We start from the raw sequence: 21187 nt of genomic DNA, 5'->3' as shown, positions 1-21187 counted from the left end.
TATAATAAATGCATTCCACAAACGTGCGGACTTCCAACTATAAAAAGAAACTGAAAAAAGTCCAGAGAGAGAAAGGAGCATCAGCAGGGCAGCTGTGCAAATGGACTACCTTCTCGGTGATGCCGTTGAATTTGGCCAGGATGTTGAAGAGCGGCACCTGAGGGATAATGAGCTGCTCCTTCTCGTCCTTGTAGAGGGGAGCGGTAGGGAGATCCAGTGTCAGGTACATGAAGGTGGACTCCACCATTGTCTCCTGGTACTCATCATTATGCAGCAGCTGCTCTTTTTCTTCTGCTGGCTAGAAATGAGGAAGAAGAAAAAGGAGGGAAGGAATGTGAGCAGTATGCATACCACCACACACAGAAAGAAACAATGTTTTTATTCATTTTGTATCGGCGTGAAGACAGCGCCCAAGAGACTGGGCATTTCATGGACAGCATCGCTGCCTGGGTAGAGTAATACAAACACTGAGGGACTTCCATCCTCAGAGAGATGGCTTTTTAAATTTTTTGAGAGAGAGAGAGAGAGAGAGAGAGAAAAAGCATGGGAGACGGAGAGAGACAAAGAATCTTAAGCAGGCTCCATGCTCAGCACAGAGCCTGACACAGGGCTCAATCCCATGACCCTGAGACCATGACCTGAGCCAAAATGAAGAGTCAAATGTTCAACTGACTAAGCCACCCAGAAGACCCTAGAGAGATTGTATTTAAATACCAGACTATTTAAAACCCTTTTAGATGATCTAGAAGGCTTATCTGAGCTTTCTGAAAAATCACACCAGCACCACCCAATGGCCAGACCACTTAAACCAGCAAGACTTTTACCCTACCGTAACTACCCAACTTAAGCACACTGGTGCAACAAAAGCCCGAGGAGCTGTCACTTGACGAGCGTTTTTGTAGAACCTCATCTTGAGGCAAGAGGCCTTGATAGACCTCTAAGCCTCTCTCTGTCAACCCTGAATCCCCTCAGGTAAGATAAATCAGGCCAGGAGTCAGTTTCAACCCCCACTCACCAGATCAGGATGAGGCAGCTTTTTAGTGAAGATCCTCATGGAACCCTGGAAAACATCAGTCACAATGGCTGTACAAACAGAAATCAAAATGCAAATTCTGTCAGGTTGGAAAGCATTTCCAGAATATAGTCCTAACTTCTAAATTTCTGAAATAAACCAGCATTGTCCAGCTAAGACTCAAAGCTCTCAGTAAACACGGAAGTACCTTTGCAACATATACCACCATGGTACCTTCATCATTATTTGTGTAAATAATTACTTTGTGTCTGCCTTCTCCATAAGATACCCTCTAGCACAGGGCCTGTACCATAGGAGAAAAATTAAGTGCATCTTAATGAATGAATGAAATGAATGATTTATAAACCCTAGAGACTTATGAATCACAAAAAAAATCACAAGCAAAACAAGATACATCCAAAGACTTTCCCATAACCTTATGCTGTGTGCAAAGGAAGATAAAGTCCACCCTGCACTGGACATAAAACAAAAATGCAGACTGAGGGACAGAGCAGAACAGAACCAAAGCACTGAGACAGAAAGTACAACAGGGTTCTAAAACCCTAATAGGACACAAGTTACAGAACTCAGAGGATGTACACAGGTTGAAGACACCTGGTAGAGGTGGTAGGGCCATCTGGTAGAGCATCAGCCCACAATTCCACATTAATAAACATTAACACCAGCAGAACAGAGAAAAAGGACAAGGGAAAAGCTGCATTAGGTCTCCAAAATTATTTATCTAGCTCAGCACTCTCTAAGCTAACAACTATTTCTGGCATTCATGAAAACTGTCTAACTACTGCTATGCCAACATGGATGTTAAGAGACCATCGGACTTAAAGTCTGAGAATCAATATGGAGGCAAGCCTCATTTCTCCCAAGTATAGGCCCAGGGAAGGAACTAGCTTTTACTCTGCTTTACCAGTCAACTTAGAAGCCAGGCAAACCATGCCGTGAGTCCTCTTCACATTAACTCTTGCACTGCCAGGAGACTAGCAGTCGACAACCTGCTGCCCAGCCCCTCAGTTTGGAACTAGGACAGGATTTTAGAGCATTATTGTATCTATTTCCATGTATTAAACATGCCATTGGATATAACCATATCCTAATTTTTAAAAATGGAGAGGAACCTATTCAGGAATAAAATTTAGTCCATGTATACATAGACACTACCCTAACACAAAAAAATAAAAAGTTAAGAAAAGGATGGGAAGTTGCAAAGTGCCTATAAAAGGAAGCAAACAAAAAAAGAGCTCCCTTTTACAAAATAACATGACTTACTCTTCTTTTTCTTCTTTGTGCCCCCCAGAGCTGAGTGTAGAGCATTCAGAAACCAGGACAGAAAGTCAACTCCATCCCCTGGAAAAGAAGGAAGGGTGGGGCATTTTGAAGCTGCAAATTAGTATAGTCCAAACCATGCGCTGGCTGGCATGATGCCACATTCCTGGTTTTCCTTCTTCCTTTCAGGCAACACCATCCTGTCCTCTGGGCATCCTCCTCTATTTGGACATTAAATGCTGACACTCCTCAAGGTCAAGCTCTTAGTCTTCTGATCTTTGCTCTCTCCCTGGGCTCTCTGACCCAACCAAGACCTTCCATTATCATCTCTACTTCAAATGTGTATCTCACCACCCATCAAAAGCCAGTATTGAATTTCCCCTCTAAATCACTCCTTGGCAGAATCTTGTTTTTAAAACCTAAGTCTGTGGGGCGCCTGGGTGGCTGGGTCGGTTAAGCGTCCGACTTCAGCTCAGGTCATGATCTCATGGCTCGTGAGTTCCAGCCCCATATCGGGGTCTGTGCTGACAGCTCGGAGCCTGAAGCCTGCTTCGGATTCTGTGTCTCCCTCTCTTTGCTCCTACCCTGCTCACACTCTGTCTCTGTCTCTCTCAAAAATAAACATAAAAAATAATAACAATAATAATAATAATAAATAAATAAATAAATAAATAAAACCTAAATCTGACATCACATCTTGGCTTAAAAGCCTTCATTGACTCCCCACTGTTGTCAGGATATAACCCATCTCCTTCTAGTGGCACATAAACCCGACAATCCAGTCCCTCTCTCGCACCTCCACTTCAGCTCTCACACTGTCCCCCGGAATCCAAGCGCCTGGCTACTGGCAGCCTTGTGTCTGTTCCTGGCATATCCACGCTCCTGTTGGCAGTGTCCTCTTTAACCTGGAATGCCCAGCCCCAACCTATCTCCTCTGTGCCTGGAACTCAGCTAGCTCTTCCTCCACTCTGACTCCATACAACCTCCCATGTGCTCAGCCGGGGTTCCCTGCTCCACGCTCCCTCCCAGAGCATACTTCCCTTCCTCAATCACAGCGCTTACCACCCTGTGCTCACCTTTTTACACAACTATCTTCCCCACTAGAATGGGAGCTCCTGGAAGAAAAAAACTGTTGCTTATCCCTGCAGCCTTAAAACCTACTAGCAACAGGAATGGATGATGAACAAACGGACATGAGGCCAGAGGACACTGTATGAGATCCAGGTAGTAAGAGCTACAGTGTCCACTTTACTCACACGGCAATAACTGTTTGGACTTGGAGGGATGAAAACAGTCAAAACAGGTCATTGGAATATCTAGCCTGCAACATGACAAAATGAGAAACAAATGTGGCAAGTGCTTAAGGGCTGGCACCTTTCCCAGCCTCCTGGTTTTCCCCCAGAACCGTACAGTTTAGTTTATTACATATGACAGACTTTCTATCCAGCTGAAATCTCAGGACTCTGAACAGGGCAGGCTGATGAAAGAAGAATCAGGAACATAATCATATGATGAACTGGATACTCACCTGGTTACTACAAGGTTTACAGCAAGTACAAGTAAATTTGCTCATCAAACTAATTTTGTTGCCCTAACATCAGAAAATATGAATGACTGGGGTGCCTGGGTGGCTCAGTCGGTTAAGCATCCGACTTCAATTCAGGTCATGGTCTCATGGCTCATGAGTTCGAGCCCCGTGCTGGGCTCTGTGCTAACAGCTCAGAGCCCAGGGCCTGCTTTGGATCTGTGTCTCCTCCTCTCTCTGCCCCTCCCCCCACTCATGCTCGTACGCTCACGCTCTCTCTCCTTCAAAATAAACATTTAAAAAAAAAAAGGTTTAAAAAAAAGAAAAAATATGAATGACTTGTTCCTTACCTTGCTTGGTGATCTGAAAGGTCTTCTTGCTGCAAAGGACAACAGCCTGAAGCATCTCATGGGGAGACACGTGTGCCTTAAAATTTCGGGGGTTCCAGAGCTTTCTCATCAGCTCTCCAAAACGCTGGACCAACAAGAACATGATATCCCCTGGAGGACGCTTGATGTTCTTATAATTGTCTTCTTCCAGGAAGTAGTTCCGGAGAGGAGGAACATTAGACAAAGCCTGGAAGTCAAATACTCCAGCCAATTAATCCAGAGCCCCTGCGAAGGGCCCCCATGCACAACCCTGGGAGCCAAGCTCTTATAGAACCAGGCCTGTGATGGCCTCAAAGAGTCAAAAGGAAATGCTTAGGTTTAAAGTTCACATTATTATAGAAACATCCTCTGTACTAAGTTTCACATAAAGTCCAGTTGTGCAGATACTTTGTTTTGGATACGAAGTTTTTTATTCATTATTTTTTTTATTTTAGACAATTTTTTTTAAGCAATCTGTATATCCAACATGGGGCTCAAACTTAAAACCCTGAGATCAAGAGGCACCCGTTCCACCAAATGAGCCAGCCAGGCAACCCAACCAAGAAGTTTAAAAAAAAAAAAAAGAAAAAAAGTATTCAGACGCCTAGGTGGCTCAGTTAGATGAGCATCCAACTCCTGATTTCAATTTAGATCATAATCCCAGGGTAATGGGATTGAGCCCCGCATCAGCCTCTACACTAAGCATGGAGCCTGCTTAAGATTCTCTCCCCTTCTGCCTCCCTCTCTTGTGCACTCTCTCGCTCTAAAAATAAATAATTTTTTATAAAAAAGAATTCAAGTCCCTATTCACTGACCAACTTATTTAATAATTTCCTTCATTTATTCTAATTAGGTTTGTGACTATATTTGCATTCATAGGAATTAAAAGCTAAAAATCCAAACATTCCATTTGGCTAGGGCAGAGATAACTATCTGGAGGCCAAACTTCTCCCATCTCTCAAATGCACATTAAAATCTGGGCTCTGTGTCGACAGCTCAGAGCATGGAGTCTGCTTCAGATTCTGTGTCTCCCTCTCTCTCTGTCCCTCCCTCATTAGTACTCTGTCTCTCTCTCTAAAAAACAAATAAAAACATTAAAAAAAAAACTTTAAAAAAAATGGGGTGCCTGGGTGGCTTAGTCAGTTAAACGTCTAACTTCAGTTAGACTCAGGTCATGATCTCTCCATGCACGAGTTTAGGCCCTGCGTTGGGCTCTGTGCTGACAGCTCAGACGCTGGAGTCTGCTTTGGATTCTGTCTCTCTCTTTCTCTGTCCCTCCCTTACTAGTACTGTCTCTCTCTCTCTCAAAAATAAATAAAACCATTAAAAAAATTTTTTTTAAATAACATGAAAGTCATCTTAATAAAGTTTGGTGTTTTTCCCAAGTGTGGTATTTATTGAAAGAGTGATAATAAATAAATATAAAATAAAATAACAAAAATTAATATAATTATATATAAAAATGATACAAAATGAACATATATATAAAAGTGATTAATTCTGTTATGAACAAAAACGGCCAAAAAGTTTAGGAGAACAAAAATAAATTTTACCAAACAGAACTACTCTGCAATCCAGCAATTGCACCATTAGGTATTTATTTACCCAAAGGATACAAAAATACAGATGCAAAAGGGTACATGCACACCAATGTATACAGCAGCAGCATTATCAACAATAGCCAAACTATGGAGAGAGCCCAAATGTCCATCGATTGATGAATGAATAAAGAAGATGTGGTGTATATAAACACAATGAAGTATTTGTTGGCCATCAAAAAGAATGAAATCTTGCCATCTGCAATGACGTGGATGAAGCTGGAATGTATTATGCAAAGCAAAATAAGTCAATCAGAGAAAGACAAATACCATATGATTTCACTCATATGTGGAACTTAAGAAACAACACAGATGAACATATGGGAATGGGCAGGGCAGGGGGGTGAAGAGAAGGAAACAAACCACAAGAGACTCTTAATGATACAGAACAAGCTATGGGTAATGGAGGGAGGTGGGTGGGAGATGGGTACTAAGGAGGGCACACACTATGATGAGCACTGAGTGTTGTATGTAACTGATGAATCACTGAATTCTGCTCCTGAAACCAATATTGCACTGTATGTTAACTAAAATTTAAATTAAAATAGTAATAGGGGCGCCTGGGTGGCACAGTCAGTTAAGCGTCCGACTTCAGCCAGGTCACGATCTCGCTGTCCGTGAGTTCGAGCCCCACGTCGGGCTCTGGGCTGATGGCTCAGAGCCTGGAGCCTGTTTCCGATTCTGTGTCTCCCTCTCTCTCTGCCCCTCCCCCATTCATGCTCTGTCTCTCTCTGTCCCAAAAAAAATAAATAAATGTTGAAAAAAAAATAAATAAAATAGTAATAATAATAATAATAATAATAATAAATTTTACCTCATTAAAGAAAGATAAAGACTAGCCATTGGTTCAGGAAGAAATAAAGCTCATTAGTATAAGCTACAAAACTGGGAGGGAAACCACAGAACAGACCCTAAATAAATGCCATCTCCCTACAGGTCCCTCCTGATGGGTTTGTGAATCCTTAACAGCACTGTGCTTACTATGAGCACAACTTTCTTTGGCAAGGTAATCCGTTTAGAAAGGAGGATAGAGGTTTCTGCTAAATACAATAAACCTAGGCATCTTAGAGGAAGACAACTCAGGACACAGGGAATACTGCAACAGAGGTGATTGGGAAAGCCCCTACAAGCTTAGCTCACCTAAATAAACAAGGGCTTCATGCCTAGAGAATAATTACTAAAAAAAAAGGGTTACTATCTAAAGGAAAGAAGTATGGGGGCTGAGTGGCTCAGTCGGTTGAGCGTTGAACTCTTGATTTCGGCTCAGGTCATGATCTCAGTTTGTGAATTCGAGCCCCATGTTGGGCTCTCTACTGACAGGGTGAAGCCTGCTTGGGATTTTCTCTCTCCTTTCCCCTCTCTCGCCCTCCCCTGCACATGTGTGCACACATGCACTCTCTGTCTCTCTCAAAATAAATAAACTTTACAAAAATAAATTAATAAATAAAGAAAGAAGTATGGACAAAGTTCATCCTAGTTCTCACTTATCCAAGCTGTGGAGAGAGGATGCTCTCTGCTTTCAGCAACAATACAAAAAAGTATGTGTCAGACGGAAATCATTCAGCCTCCAGATGGAATACTTCGTCCATTCAATCCCATTGTAGTGGCAATTGTATCACAGAGGATTTGTTCGTCTACTTATTTTAAAAATAAAAACTTCCTATGGGAACTAAAACCCCTCACAAAGCCAAGGCTAACTGTACTGACCATGTTCAAATCCTATCTGCTCAACCTGTAAGTCTTTTTCTCTCTACTTAAGCATTTAACCTTTCCAGGGTCTAGGTATGACATCAGTGGCAGATGCCAAAACTGACAGATACACTTTCATAATTTTTTATCCAAATTCTTTATGCAAAAATACCATAATCAAAGTTTAAAGGCCAAGTAAGAACTAGAAGGAAATCTTTGCAACATACATAACAGAAAAACGTTAATACATATTTTTCAGAGTTCAGCAAAATAAACTACCAACAGAAAAACGAGCACACGGCCCATCAACACTTGAAAAAATACAAGTAATCAACTTTAGAAGTGAATAAACAAAAGGTAGGTTAAATGTATCAAAATGGGAAAAAAATAACAGTGTAACAGACACAATGCAAGATGAAGAACTCTCTTTTGTGTTGCTGATGGGTTTGTAAATTGCTACAAACAGCCTACAGCCTAGAATCTAGGCCCTAAATGCATTAATACAAGATATGATGGTTAAATAAACTATAATTCATTCACGAATTGAATTAACATGTAACCATTAAAGATGCTGAACAAGAATATGTACAGGCATATTTCGGAGGTATTACAGGTTCGGTTTCAGACCACTACAATAAAGCTAATAATACAATAAAGAGAGTCAAAGGGATTTTTTGGTTTCCCAGTCCATCATAAGGTTATGTTTCTACTATACTATAGTCTATTAAGTATGCAATAGCCTATGTCTAAAAAAACAACGTGCATACCTTAATTTAAAAATACTTTTAAGTTAAGTAATTTAGGGGCACCTGGGTGGCTCAGTCGGTTAAGCGCCCAACTCTTGATTTCAGCTCAGGTCATGATCTCATGGTTCATGGGATCAAACCCCGAGTAGGACTCTGCGCTGACAGTGTGAAGTCTTCTCGGGATTCTCTCTCTCTCACTCTGCCCCTCCCCCACTCTCCAAAATCTATAAACGTTAAAAAAAAAATTACTTTATTGCTAAAAAAATGCTATCATCTGAGTTTTTTTTTAAGATTTATTTTTTTAAGAGAGCGAGCAAATGTGCACCCACAAGGGGGAGGGGCAGAAAGAGAAAGGGAGAGAGAGAGAATCCCCAGAAGGCTCTGTACTGTCAGTGCAGAGTCTGACGCAGGGCCTAATGCAGGGCCTGATCTTAGCAACTGTGAGATCATGATCTGAGCTGAAATCAAGTCAGATGCTGAACTGACTGATTAGCCCAGATGCCCTCCAACATCTGAGCTTTCAGTGAGTCATCTTTATACTGGTGGAGGGTCTTGCCTCCATGCTGATAGCTACTGACTGAGCATGTTGCTGAAGCCAGGGTGACTCCAGCAGTTTATTAAAACAAGACGACAATGAAGTTTGCCGCATCAACAGACTCTTCCTTGCATGAACAATTTCTCCCTGGCATGTGATGCTGTTTGTTAGTATTTTACCCACAGCAGAACTTTCAAAATTGGAGTCAATCCTCTCCAACCTTGTTATTGCTTTGTCATCCAAGTTTATGTAACATTCCAAATCCTTTGTCATTTCAACAATCCTCACAGCGTCTTCACCAGTAGATTCCATCTCAAGAAACCCCATTCTTTGCTCAGACATAAGAAGCAACTCCTTATCCACTAAAGTTTTACCATGAAATTGCAGCGATTCAAATATAATTAACAGGGGTGCCTGGGTGGCTCAGTTGGTTAAACATCCGACTCTTGACTTTGGCTCGGGTAATGGCCTCATGAGTTGGTGGGTATGAGTCCCACATCAGGCTCTGTGTTAACACTGCAAAGCCTGCTTGGAATTCTCTTCTCTCCGCCCTGCCCCCCCAATAAATAAGCTACAAAATGTACATATACATATATAGTATATGCATATGACCACATATGTACACACAGTACATATACATATATATGTATATTTTATATGTATAGTAACAAGCCTAAAACATTGCAAGGATTACCAAAATGTGACATAGTCACGAAGTGAGCAAATGTTGCCAGGAAAATGGTGCTGAAGGAGTTCCTTGACACAGGGTTGCCACAAACCTTCAATTTGTAAAAAGCACAATGTCTGTGAGGCACAATAAAGTGAAGCACAATAAAATAAAGTGTGCCTGTATTGATTTCATACATTTTAAGCAGGACAGAGTACTAGAGAAAGGAAAGAATGAAGCCTTCATTCTTTATACTTTCTACATCTTCCACCCATCCCTTAAGTGTTTATGTTTATAAATTTTAATTAATTTTTGTGGTCAACGAAGCAAGATTATTGTTAATGTTCTTAATTGTGCTTACTAACATGTTCTAATTTTTCTACACTGTATACGTAATACTCAGCACAGAGCTCAATGCAAGGCTCAAACCCACGAACTGTGAGATTATGACCTGAGCCGAAATCAAGAGTCGGACCCTTAACCAACTGAGCCACCCAAGCACCCCAACTCATTAATTTTTTAGAAAACAAAACTTAATTGCAAACAGGAGAACTTTGGCTTTCTGTATGCCCCACTTTGGAGCTTAAGCACAGGAGCAGGATCAAGACCTCAGATAGCCAGCACAGGGAACATCTGCGCTATTAAAAAAAGAAAAGATGCATCATCTAACACATGTGTTTCTTATTCGGTACTGCCAGGCCACACACTCATTCTATCCTTCATTCCCTGAAAACTACAGAGGCCATGAGCCCAGAGGCTAGAAAAAGCCTCACCATTGGGCAACAGCCCTTTGAGCAGACATAGGAATGTTTGTTATGTTTGGTGCAAATAGTTAAGTAGAATCCTCAGCAAGACTTGGTGTCTCCAGGTACCATTTGACTCTACCAGAAGGCAGTCACTTCTTGGCTGACCTTCACAGTGTTCTCAGGTTACCTCCTCTCCCCATCACTATTCCCATCTTGATCCTACCTGAAGGACAGCGTTGGCATAGTCATTGGCCTTTATGTTATTCAAGCCCACGATACCCGGCAGATAAGTGGTCCCATCATATGCCCGGGACAATTTGGCTTGCTTGTCCAAGTTTGCAATCTGCTGCTTTGTGAAAGTGGGCTTCAACACATACTGCAAAGCAAAAGAAAATTCCAAGATGTTTCAGGACTGTCTACGGAGTTCACAAGAGCTATGTGAAATAGCAATTTTTGTCAAAAACAAAAAATACTTTGGTCATGAATGTCTCATCACACAACCAAAGGGCTCCCAACCAAAGAGCTCCCAACAATAGGTATAAAAGCTGAGGTAACACTGAACAGGCCCTCTCCTTACTAATCTAGAAGGGGATCTCTGTGTTTAACCCAAAATCACTGAATCCCCAGGTCTTTCTTCAGACCTCACATCTGGCCAACTCCATGATAAACAACGGTCCAAAACTGGAGGACACACACGTCTCTGCAGGCAGCAGAAGTCTGAGTGTCGGGTGAGACCTCACACAGGACTGGTACGGACCCAGCGCAGAAGCAGGAATGCCTCCCCACCTCTGTGCAAATCTGAGATCTGATACTCCCTATGGCTGGAGGGGCAGGAGCAGAACCTTCCCCGGTCCTAAACCTATAAGGGTCATCACATAAAGGGCTGCAGAGAGGTCTCTACTAAGTCTCTTGGGGACCTTGTACTTACTTCAGTTCCTCTCTCTAATTACCATCCATAACTACTTTAACCTCAACTATTAACAGGCATATAAAATTTATAAAAGTAGCATAGTGTTTCAAACACTCAACACTAAGCTTTCCTTAAAAATGAACAAAGCGGGCGCCTGGGTGGCGCAGTCGGTTAAGCGTCCGACTTCAGCCAGGTCACGATCTCGCTGTCTGTGAGTTCGAGCCCCGCATCAGGCTCTGGGCTGATGGCTCAGAGCCTGGAGCCTGTTTCCGATTCTGTGTCTCCCTCTCTCTCTGCCCCTCCCCCGTTCATGCTCTGTCTCTCTCTGTCCCAAAAATAAATAAACGTTGAAAAAAAAAAAATTAAAAAAAAAAATTAAAAAAAAAAAAAAAAAAAAAAAATGAACAAAGCATTCAGCATGAATACACAGACACTTGCTAAAAAATAAACAATAATCAATAGTTCCAACATTAATCAAACCCAAGAAGACTTTCTATGATCTCTTAAGTACAATGACTCTTGGCACAGATCACACACCAGAGCCCACAGATGGGAGGCACTGGCCATTTGGGCTGCATCATATCAAAAGTAGTCATGAGCGGGGCGCCTGGGTGGCGCAGTTGGTTAAGCGTCCGACTTCAGCCAGGTCACGATCTCGCAGTCCGTGAGTTCGAGCCCCGCGTCAGGCTCTGGGCTGATGGCTCAGAGCCTGGAGCCTGTTTCCGATTCTGTGTCTCCCTCTCTCTCTGCCCCTCCCCCGTTCATGCTCTGTCTCTCTCTGTCCCAAAAATAAATGTTGAAAAAAAAAAATTAAAAAAAAAAAAAAAAAAAAAAGTAGTCATGAGCTGGTATGCAGCTTGGTATCCACTATCCTACACCAGGCCTAATTCATATCCTTCCTCCAAAGTGTGGAAGGTAATATACTTCACAAAAATGCTTTCACCCCAATTAGAAAGTAGCTGCATTTCTTTAGTCCTAACCCACAATGTTAGAAGCAGAAACAGCCGCTAGATTGCAGACCATAGGCCACAATTATGAATCCAGACCTTCTTACTAAGGTCTCTCTTGTTGCTCCCAAAGGGAAAGAAGCCTCTCCAAGCCCAAGAAATGGAGATTCTTCCCTAACCTCGGGGCGGGCAGATCCCCAGGAGCCCTAGGCTGGCCCCCAAGAGAACTAGTTCCAAACCAGCCTCCTGGATACATACTGTGATATCTTCCAGCGAGGAATCGATGATCTCATAGTTATCTGGAAGGCAGTAAAACTTGAGGGTGTGGAGGTTGAGGAAGACATGGTGGCTAAACTGGACACTGTGAATGTAGGCATGAGACTTCAAACCCCGGCCTGTAGGGAAGAATGAAAGGCAGTGTAGGGCAGATGCCAGAGAGAGACAAATCAGATTTGATTTTCCTTCAGTATTTTGTACTGGAACGTATTAATATTGGCAAAAACAAAGTACTACACCATCTGTGCAATGAATCTCCTACATGAACTTTTCTCACCACAAAAGTTAGCAAGAAAGAATAGCACTTTAGTACTTTATTCCTTGGATGGCATTAAGACACTGGTTAGAGAGGGCCAGGTGGGTGGCTTAGTTGGTTAAGCGTCCGACCTCAGCTCAGGTCACGATCTCACGGTTCATGGATTCAAGCCCTACATCAGGCTCTGTGCTGACAACTCAGAGTTTGGAGCCTGCTTCAGATTCTGTGTCTCCCTCCCTCTCTGCCCCTCGCCCGCTTGAGCTCTGTCTCTCTCTCTCAAAAATAAACATTAAAAACTGAAGAAAAAAAAAATCTCTCTAGAGGAGACCTGTAGCTGGCGCTGAAAACTTCACAAGTTTAAAATGCACAACACTGGGTAGCCTGGGTGGCTCAGTCAGTTAAGCATCTGACTCTTGGTCTCAGGTCAGCTCATGATCTCACGGTTCATGAAATCGAGCCCCGACATAGGGCTCAACACTGACAACATGGAGCCTGCTTAGGATTCTCTCTCTCCCTCTCTCTCTGCCTCTCCCAGCTCACGATCCCTCTCTCTCTCTCTCAAAAACAAATAAACATCGTTTAAACATTTAAAAGAAATAAAATAAAATGCACAATGCTTACTTACCCTGAAAGTACTTGCCACACACCAGACAGGCATATGCATTGATATGTGAAAGGGAGATGGAACACAGTTTCTCAAAGTCAAAGTCCAGCACACTCCTAAAATAACCAAACCAAAGAAAAAAACAATTAATAGGGACAGAGGTCTAGGAAAGCACTCAAGAGAAGCAGCATTGGCTCCACACTGCACAATGTCACATAGCATCCTTCAGAGATAGTTCAACAACCTTCTATAAACTGTGAGAAACATTAACTATTCCTCTCCTCAACATTTACTATAGCAACCTCACCCACCAAGTCCCAAAGCAGTGTCAAAGTATCTGTACTAGACACACAATGCCAGCGACCATCTTTTTTCTTTTTTTTAAATTTACAACCAGTAGAGAACCCTTCATTGCAGTCGCTTTCTCTGGAGGAAAAGCTACAAGTAGGACTAAAGTGATAGGACCTCAACAGCATTCCAAATTAAAAGGCTGGGGGTGGAAGGATATCAAGAGTGAACAAACCCTTTTATAGAAGAAAAACCTATTTTTGTCCATAAAAGTAAATGGGAAACCTGAAATATTAGGAGAATACCTACAAATCGATCTACTTATTCAACTGCAAAGTAATGCTATATGAATAGCAGGCAGGTTAAGGGACAAAAAAACTTTACTTTTATTGAATCCAAAGGTGACAAAGAGATTTCTCCTCAAATATTAACTCTAATTAATTGTTACTGGTCCCAGTAAAGCTATACTGTCCATTAAAGGAAGCAAGAGCCACAAGTTGATACTGAAATTTCAATTTAAATAATTAAAATTTGGGGCATCTGGGTGGCTCAGTTAGTTAAGCATCTGACTCTTGATTGTGCTCAGGGCATGACCTCACGGTTCATGAGTTCAAGCCTTGGGTCGGGCTCTGCACTGGCAGTGTGGAGCCTGCTTGGGATTCTCTCCCTCTCTCTCTGCCCCTCCCCAACTTGTGCACATGCTCTCGTGCTCTCTCTCTCTCTCAAAAATAAACATTTAAAAAAAATAATAAAATTTGAAACTTGGTTCCTCAAGCCATGTTTCAAGTCATTAGCCATAAATGGCTTGTGCCTGCCACAACAGATAGCCCTTATAAAGAGTAACTCCACAGGGCGCCTGGGTGGCTCAGTCGGTTAAGCTTCCGACTTCAGCTCAGGTCATGATCTCGCGGTTCGTGAATTCAAGCCCCGAGTCGGGCTCTGTGCTGACAGCTCAGAGCCTGGAGCCTATTTCAGATTCTGTGTCTCCCTCTCTCTCCCTCTGACCCTCCCCCGTTCATGCTCTGTCTCTCTCTGTCTCAAAAATAAATAAACGTTAAAAAAAAAAAATTAAAAATAAAAAAAAAAAATAAAGAGTAACTCCACTACTAAGAAAACTTCTATTAGCACTACAACCTTAGAGCATAAGTTGAAAAGCACTGTAAGATGCCATCTGGAATCAAAGAAACGAAACAGGGATGAGGTAACTATCTCTGTTTTAGGACATACCTGTTTTTCTTTTCTCTGTTGAATTCCAGCCACCTAGAGTAGTACCTAGCACGTAGTGAGTGCTCAAAAAATATTTAAATTTGCTACCGTCATTTTAAGTACACTATGCACTCTGTTATTCCACCAAACAAATTCAAACTTAGCTAAAAGCTCTTCATGCATGTGCCCACCCTTAAAAAAAAAAATGCTCCCTAACACTTTATATTAAAAGACAAAGATTAATAAATACGGCAAGAAGCACAATCTCCTGGGCAGAAAGCTTTAAAAAGAATAAAATTTGTGATCATTTGACACAGAGTCAAATCTATGCACTTCCTGCATAGATTCCATCATTCTGTGCTGCCCTTGACATCCCTGTCCTACTAACCTGTTAATGGTATCCAGGTACGGGCAATGGCGGCTCCTCCGGTCCTCAGAATCCACGCGGCCATTCTTTGCTGAAAGGAAAATCATCACAGGCTGTGAAAATGGGAAACCAGTACTCAGGGTGAACTACTAGTACAAAGAAACCCAGAAATGAGAAAAACTAAACAGGATGAGCTCCTACACAGGAGGCATGGCAATACACCAAAAAGCCCACTAATGGAACAAGTGCCAAATTGGGAGAATATATGTGAAACGCATAGAACCAAAAAACGATTCATTTGCAGATTACATAAAGAAATTGGTGAAACAATAAAAGACAACCCAACAGAAAATGAGGAAAATATCCTCAACAACCAAGAAAATGCAAATTTCCCTGGACAATAATACACTACTTCATATCTACCATAGAAGGAAAGAAATAAAATCGGAAAATTCCAAGTGTTGGCAAATACATAGAGCAATTGAAATGTTCCTGTAACTGCTGGTGGGAATGTAAACTGTTACAACCTCTTGGAAAATAGTACAGCAAGATCAAAGCTGAAAATATGCAGAACTCTGACCCAGCAATCTCTACTTATAAACCTGAGAGAAACTTTCGCACATGTACACTGGAAGTGCTTAACTAAAAATATTTATAGCAGCATATCTGAAAGGGCCCAAATTGGAAACAAACCAAATATCCGCCACAAATAAAATAAATAAATGTATTCTGGTATCACCAATAGAACACTATGTAGCCATGAGTATCTATTTGAATGAACCTCAAAAATATGGTTAGCAAAAAAAAAAAAAAAAAAAGGTAAATCAGAAGACCACATACATATGATTCCATTTACATCAAATACAAAATAAAACACAGTACTACTTAGGGATACATATATGAAGTAAAACTAAAAATACGGGGCGCCTGGGTGGCTCAGTCAATTAAGTGTCCAACTTCGGCACAGGTCATGATCTCGCAGTTCACAAGTTTGAGCCCTGCACTGGGCTCTGTGCTGACAGCTCAGAGCCTGCAGCCTGCTTCACATTCTATGTCTCCCTCTCTGTCCCTCCCCCACTTGTGCTGTCTCTCTCTCAAAAATTAACACAAAGAAACTTAAAAAATAAATAAAAGTAGAAATGAAAAAAAATTCAAAATAGCACATAAGAGTATTCCAATATATAGAATAGCAAATTCCCAAACAAGGAAGGCAAATACAACTAGGAAGGGGCCTAAGGGACCTTCTAAGGTACTGGTTACATACCACTTCTTAAGCTGAATAGCATTAGGAGACAATTCTCCATAGGTCTCTCATGTTTCTGCCCATATGGTGACCAAAGGCACTGTCTGCCTCCAGACTATCTTGTCAAGAATATTTGTATAGCAAACAGCATTAGAAGACAGAGAGTCACCCTACAGAGCAAAGGGGAGGCAAATTCAGACTATTATGAAAGATTTAAGTTCTGTAAGCCCAGAGTTCCTCTCCAGTAAGGCCACCCACTGTGAGTATGTGTCCTCCTCATATTGCACTGTGGGAAATGACACTATAGGAACTAGTCCCATCTTCATTAGCATCCAAAAAACTGTAGCAGGCTAATTAGGCAGCTTGCAAATAAAATCTCAAACCCTTCACAGTTATTGACAAGTGGTAAATTTAAGGATGTAAATGTTCATTCTTCTTTATTTTTTTAATATATATTTTTAAATTTATTTATTGTTTAATTTACATCCAAGTTAGCGTATAGTGCAACAATGATTTCAGGAGTAGATTCCTTAATGCCCCTTACCCATTTAGCCCATCCCCCCTCCCGCAACCCCTCCAGCAATCCTCATTTGTTCTCTATATTTAAGAGTCTCTTATGTTTTGTTCCCCTCCCTATTTTTATATTCTTTTTGCTTCCTTTCCCTTATGTTCATCTGTTTAGTATCTTAAATTCCTCATATGAGTGAAGTCATATATTTGTCTTTCTCTGACTGACTGTAATTTCACTTAGCATAATACCCTCCAGTTCCATCCATGTTGTTGCAAATGTCAAGATTTCATTCTTTTTGATTGCCAAGTAATACTCCATTGTATATATATATACATACACCACATCTTTATCCATTCATCCATCGATGGACATTTGGGCTCTTTCCATACCTTGGCTATTGTCGATAGTGCTGCTATAAACATGGGGGTGCATGTGTCCCTTTGAAACAGCACACCTGTATCCCTTGGGTAAATACCTAGTAGAGCAATTGCTGAGTCGTAGGGTAGTTTTATTTTAATTTTTTGAGGAACCTCCATACTGTTCTCCAGAGTGGCTGCACCAGTCTGCATTCCCACCAACAATGCAAAAGAGATCCTCTTCCTCCACATCATCACCAACATCTGTTTTTGCCTGAGTTGTTAACGTTAGCCATTCTGAAAGGTGTGACATGGTATCTCATAGTGGTTTTGATTTGTCTTTCCCTGATGATGAGTGATGTTGATTGAGCATTTTTTCATGTGTCTGTTTGCCATCTGGATGTCTTCTTTGAAGAAGTGTCTATTCGTGTCTTTTGCCCATTTCTTCACTAGATTATTTGTTTTTCGAGTGCTGTTTGATAAGTCCTTTATCGATTTTGGACACTAACCCTTTATGTGATATGTCATTTGCAAATATCTTCTCCCATTCTGTCAGTTGCCTTTTACTTTTGCTAATTGTTTTCTTTGCTGTGCAGAAGCTTCTTATTTTGATGAGGTCCCAACAGTTCACTTTTGCTTTTGTTTCCCTTGCGTCCGGAGATGTCTTTAGTAAGAAGTTGCTGCGGCTGAGGTCAAAGAGGTTTTTGCCTGCTTTCTTCTCTAGGATTTTGATGGCTTCCTGTCTTACATTTAGGTCTTTCATCCATTTTGAGTTCATCTTTATGTATGGTGTAAGAAAGTGGTCCAGGTTCATTTTTCTGCATGTCACTGTCCAGTTTTCCCAGCACCATTTGAAGAGACTGTCTTTATTACATTGGATGTTCTTTCCTGCTTTGTCAAAGATTAGTTGGCCATAAGTTTGTGGGTCCATTTCTGGGTTCTGTATTCTGTTCCATTGATCAGAGTGTCTGCTTTTGTGTCAGTACTATCCTGTCTTGATGATTACAGCTTTGTAATACAGCCTGAAGTCCAAGAGTGTGATGCCTCCAGCTTCGGTTTTCTTTTTCAAGATTGCTTTGGCTATTGGGGGTCTTTTCTGGTTCCATACAAATCTTAGGATTGTTTGTTCTAGCTCTGTGAAGAATGCTGGTGTTACTTTGATAGGGATTGCTCTTTCTTCTTTAAACTATAATTGTGCATTGTATTCAATCCATCTTAGTACCTGTGATCTATTTCACCATAAAAACAAAAGGGAGTTGGGGTGGCGGGGGTTGGGGGGGGAAGACAAGCCAGAATAGCAACTGGGATTCTAGCCTGTTCCAAAGAAAATAATCTCCTTTATCACAACTAAGCAAGATACCTAAAAAACAATTTCTCTTCCAAAGAAAGGGAAACCAGAAGCTGATAAGGTATTTAAGAAGGGCAGGGGCGCCTGGGTGGCGCAGTCGGTTAAGCGTCCGACTTCAGCCAGGTCACGATCTCGCGGTCCGGGAGTTCGAGCCCCGCGTCGGGCTCTGGGCTGATGGCTCAGAGCCTGGAGCCTGCTTCCGATTCTGTGTCTCCCTCTCTCTCTGCCCCTCCCCCGTTCATGCTCTGTCTCTCTCTGTCCCAAAAATAAATAAAAGTTGAAAAAAAAAAAATTAAAAAAAAAAAAAAAAAAAAAAGAAGGGCAAAGAATGCCCTGAAATTATTAATTACTCAAAAATATTTATCAAGCACTTTCTATGAGTAAGGTGCTATTCTGGACAGGTGTATTTCTGTAATACAAAAATATGTCAAACAGAAGACTGTAAGAACTTTAAGAGTTAATGTTAAAATATAATCATATACAGATAACCAGGACCAGAAGGCAGAATTATAAAGTCTTGGAGAACTAGGAATTCCTCCCATGAATCCCACCCTTAGCATGTAAGTATAGTGATATATTCACCTGCTACTTCAGTAGGCTTTTACTAACTCTCCACAAAGCAAGTATATAGGAACAGGTTCAAGTCAGGAGTTTCAAGTTCAGTGAAGGAAATGTAATTGCAGTGAAAAGGGAAAGCTTCACAAGTGGCGGAAATGTACTTAACAACTGGTAGGATATCAACAAATTGGAAAAGGCAGCCCACTAAAAGGAAGCCAAGGATGGGTAAAGAGGTCTCTAGGAATCAGAGACTGTCAGTCGAAGCAGGAATCCAGAGAAAGCTGGCAAAAGGCTGCAGTCATGGAAGGGAGTTAAGACTCACTAGCAGTTGTTAGAATGGCTCCCAAAGGTCACAGCCTCCAGAACTACCTCCACTAATTTTCATAGGGACAGCCACGTAAAACCCACTTTCCCAAACCACAGTGACTCAGTCCAGGTAAAGAACGGCAAAGCAGTGTGGCGGAGGTGCCCAGGGTTCAGGATCTTGACGCTACATGGTCACATTCCAGATACAACAGAACTCACAAATCAGGTGTTTTGTAAACACTGAAGGAGATAACATAATTTAGTAAGTGATTTTCCAGTTATTTACAAAAGTAATTAGCACAGCGCCTGGCTATTCGATAAAGGGCAGATGCTGTTATTTCTACTGTTGTTAAAACATCAAAGGTGCGGTTTTCACTAAGACTAGTGCTGTCCTCGTTAAAACGCAGTGGAGGCCTGTCGCCGACACGAGCGGAGGGTGAATGCCCCACCCCCACCCTCACTCCCAAGGAAAGGGAGTCGAGAGGAAAAGGAGAACCCAAGAGTGGAGCCCGCGCCCGGCCCAGCCCCGCGCACCTCGCACCTCCCGCTCAGGCTCGGAGTCCTCGTCAGCCTCGCGCTCCCGCTTCACTCGCACCGCCGGGACGACCGGCGTCGGGGCCTCGCGCGCGCTCACAGGCTCGACCTCCCGCTTCACACGCACTGGGCTGCCCCGGGAGCTCGGCGCCTCTGTCTCCCGCTCCCGATCTCGCTCCCGCTTGACGCGACCCGAGCTGCCCCTCGACTCGGACTCGCGCTTCCCGCGGGTGGAACCACGAGACTCACGCTTGGACCGGCCGGACATTGCCACTACCGGCCGGGTCGTTCTGCGCAAGCTCAAAGCACGCCAGAGCGCGCGGCAGGCACCCAATCAGGAGCGGCGCTGTTAGCCAGCCCAGGGCTCTCTACGAGTCCGCATTGTGGACACATTTCCCCTGGAGAAACTCCTGGGAAGTGCTGCACCTCTTGTGGTCCCTTTAGGTCTGGGCGGGGGCCTGAGAACACCGTGCGGGCCTACTGCCACCTTTCCCAAAAATTTGCAGCTGACAGAGGGGGAACCTTTCACTGGTGTAGAAGCTGTTGGGGCGCCTCGGTGGTTCAGTCGGTTAAGCCTCTGACTCTCGATTTTGGCTCAGGTCATGATCCCACAGTGCTGGATGGAGCCCCACGGCGGGTTCTGCATGCTGAGAGCACAGAGCCTACTTGGGATTCTCTCCCTCTGTCTCTGCCCCTCCCGCCTCCAACTCCTGTGCTGCTGCTGTCTCTCTCTCAAAATAAATAAGTAAACATAAAAAAAAAAAAAAAAAAAAAAAAAAAAAAAAGACTAGAAAACCAGTCATGCATATTCTACAAGCGCTGAGTCCAGGGAGAGTTAAGACATGGGTAGGGTGGGCTCAGGAGCTTCGCCGGCTGGAAGGGGTGTCCCGGTCCCCAGCAGTCTTCCTGGGGCTGCCTGGTGGCGGGGTGCTGCTCTGTGCCCTGCCAGGGCACTTACCTCCTCACAACCTCTTTTGAGGTAGATGCTCTCAGTTACCTTGTTCACAAATGAGGAAACTGAGGCACCGGAGCTCAATAGCTGAGGTCACGCAACTGGCGATGGGAGTTTCACAGCATTTTATCACACAAAAAGCAAAGGAAGACTCCACAGCGAACGCTGAGTGGAGTCAGCCTTTGTGTTTTTCTGAATTTTCTGATGCATCAGCAGTAAGCCTAAGTCCTGTTTCCTACTGCTAATTTCACAAAGAAAAGCCCCGACGGAGAGTGGAAGCCGCGCATGCCCCATCCCAGCACCCGCGCAGGCAACTCCGCGCGCCGGGCCGCTCGGCCCGTCAGGCTCTTTCGGGGCG

General features: G+C 42.8%; 1 protein-coding gene across 1 annotated transcript in view; it reads right to left on the bottom strand.

Annotated features, from left to right (window-relative positions):
• USP39 (ubiquitin specific peptidase 39) overlaps nucleotides 1-20185 on the bottom strand; it is a 34572-nt gene extending 14387 nt beyond the window's left edge. The window contains exons 1-9 of the mRNA XM_045446701.1: nucleotides 19878-20185; nucleotides 15043-15112; nucleotides 13182-13276; nucleotides 12283-12419; nucleotides 10391-10543; nucleotides 4169-4394; nucleotides 2297-2374; nucleotides 1016-1083; nucleotides 110-298 (exon numbers count right to left, since the gene is read on the bottom strand). Coding sequence (XP_045302657.1) covers nucleotides 110-298; nucleotides 1016-1083; nucleotides 2297-2374; nucleotides 4169-4394; nucleotides 10391-10543; nucleotides 12283-12419; nucleotides 13182-13276; nucleotides 15043-15112; nucleotides 19878-20145 — 1284 coding nt within the window. The 5' untranslated portion in view covers nucleotides 20146-20185. The remainder of the gene's footprint in view (nucleotides 1-109; nucleotides 299-1015; nucleotides 1084-2296; nucleotides 2375-4168; nucleotides 4395-10390; nucleotides 10544-12282; nucleotides 12420-13181; nucleotides 13277-15042; nucleotides 15113-19877) is intronic.
• Between the last annotated feature and the right edge of the window lie 1002 nt (nucleotides 20186-21187).

The sequence above is a fragment of the Leopardus geoffroyi genome, chromosome A3 (assembly GCF_018350155.1).
Source record: "Leopardus geoffroyi isolate Oge1 chromosome A3, O.geoffroyi_Oge1_pat1.0, whole genome shotgun sequence".
Lineage (NCBI taxonomy): Eukaryota > Metazoa > Chordata > Mammalia > Carnivora > Felidae > Leopardus > Leopardus geoffroyi.
Note: the sequence above shows the minus strand (reverse complement) of the source record. Positions and strands in the feature narration are given on the sequence as shown.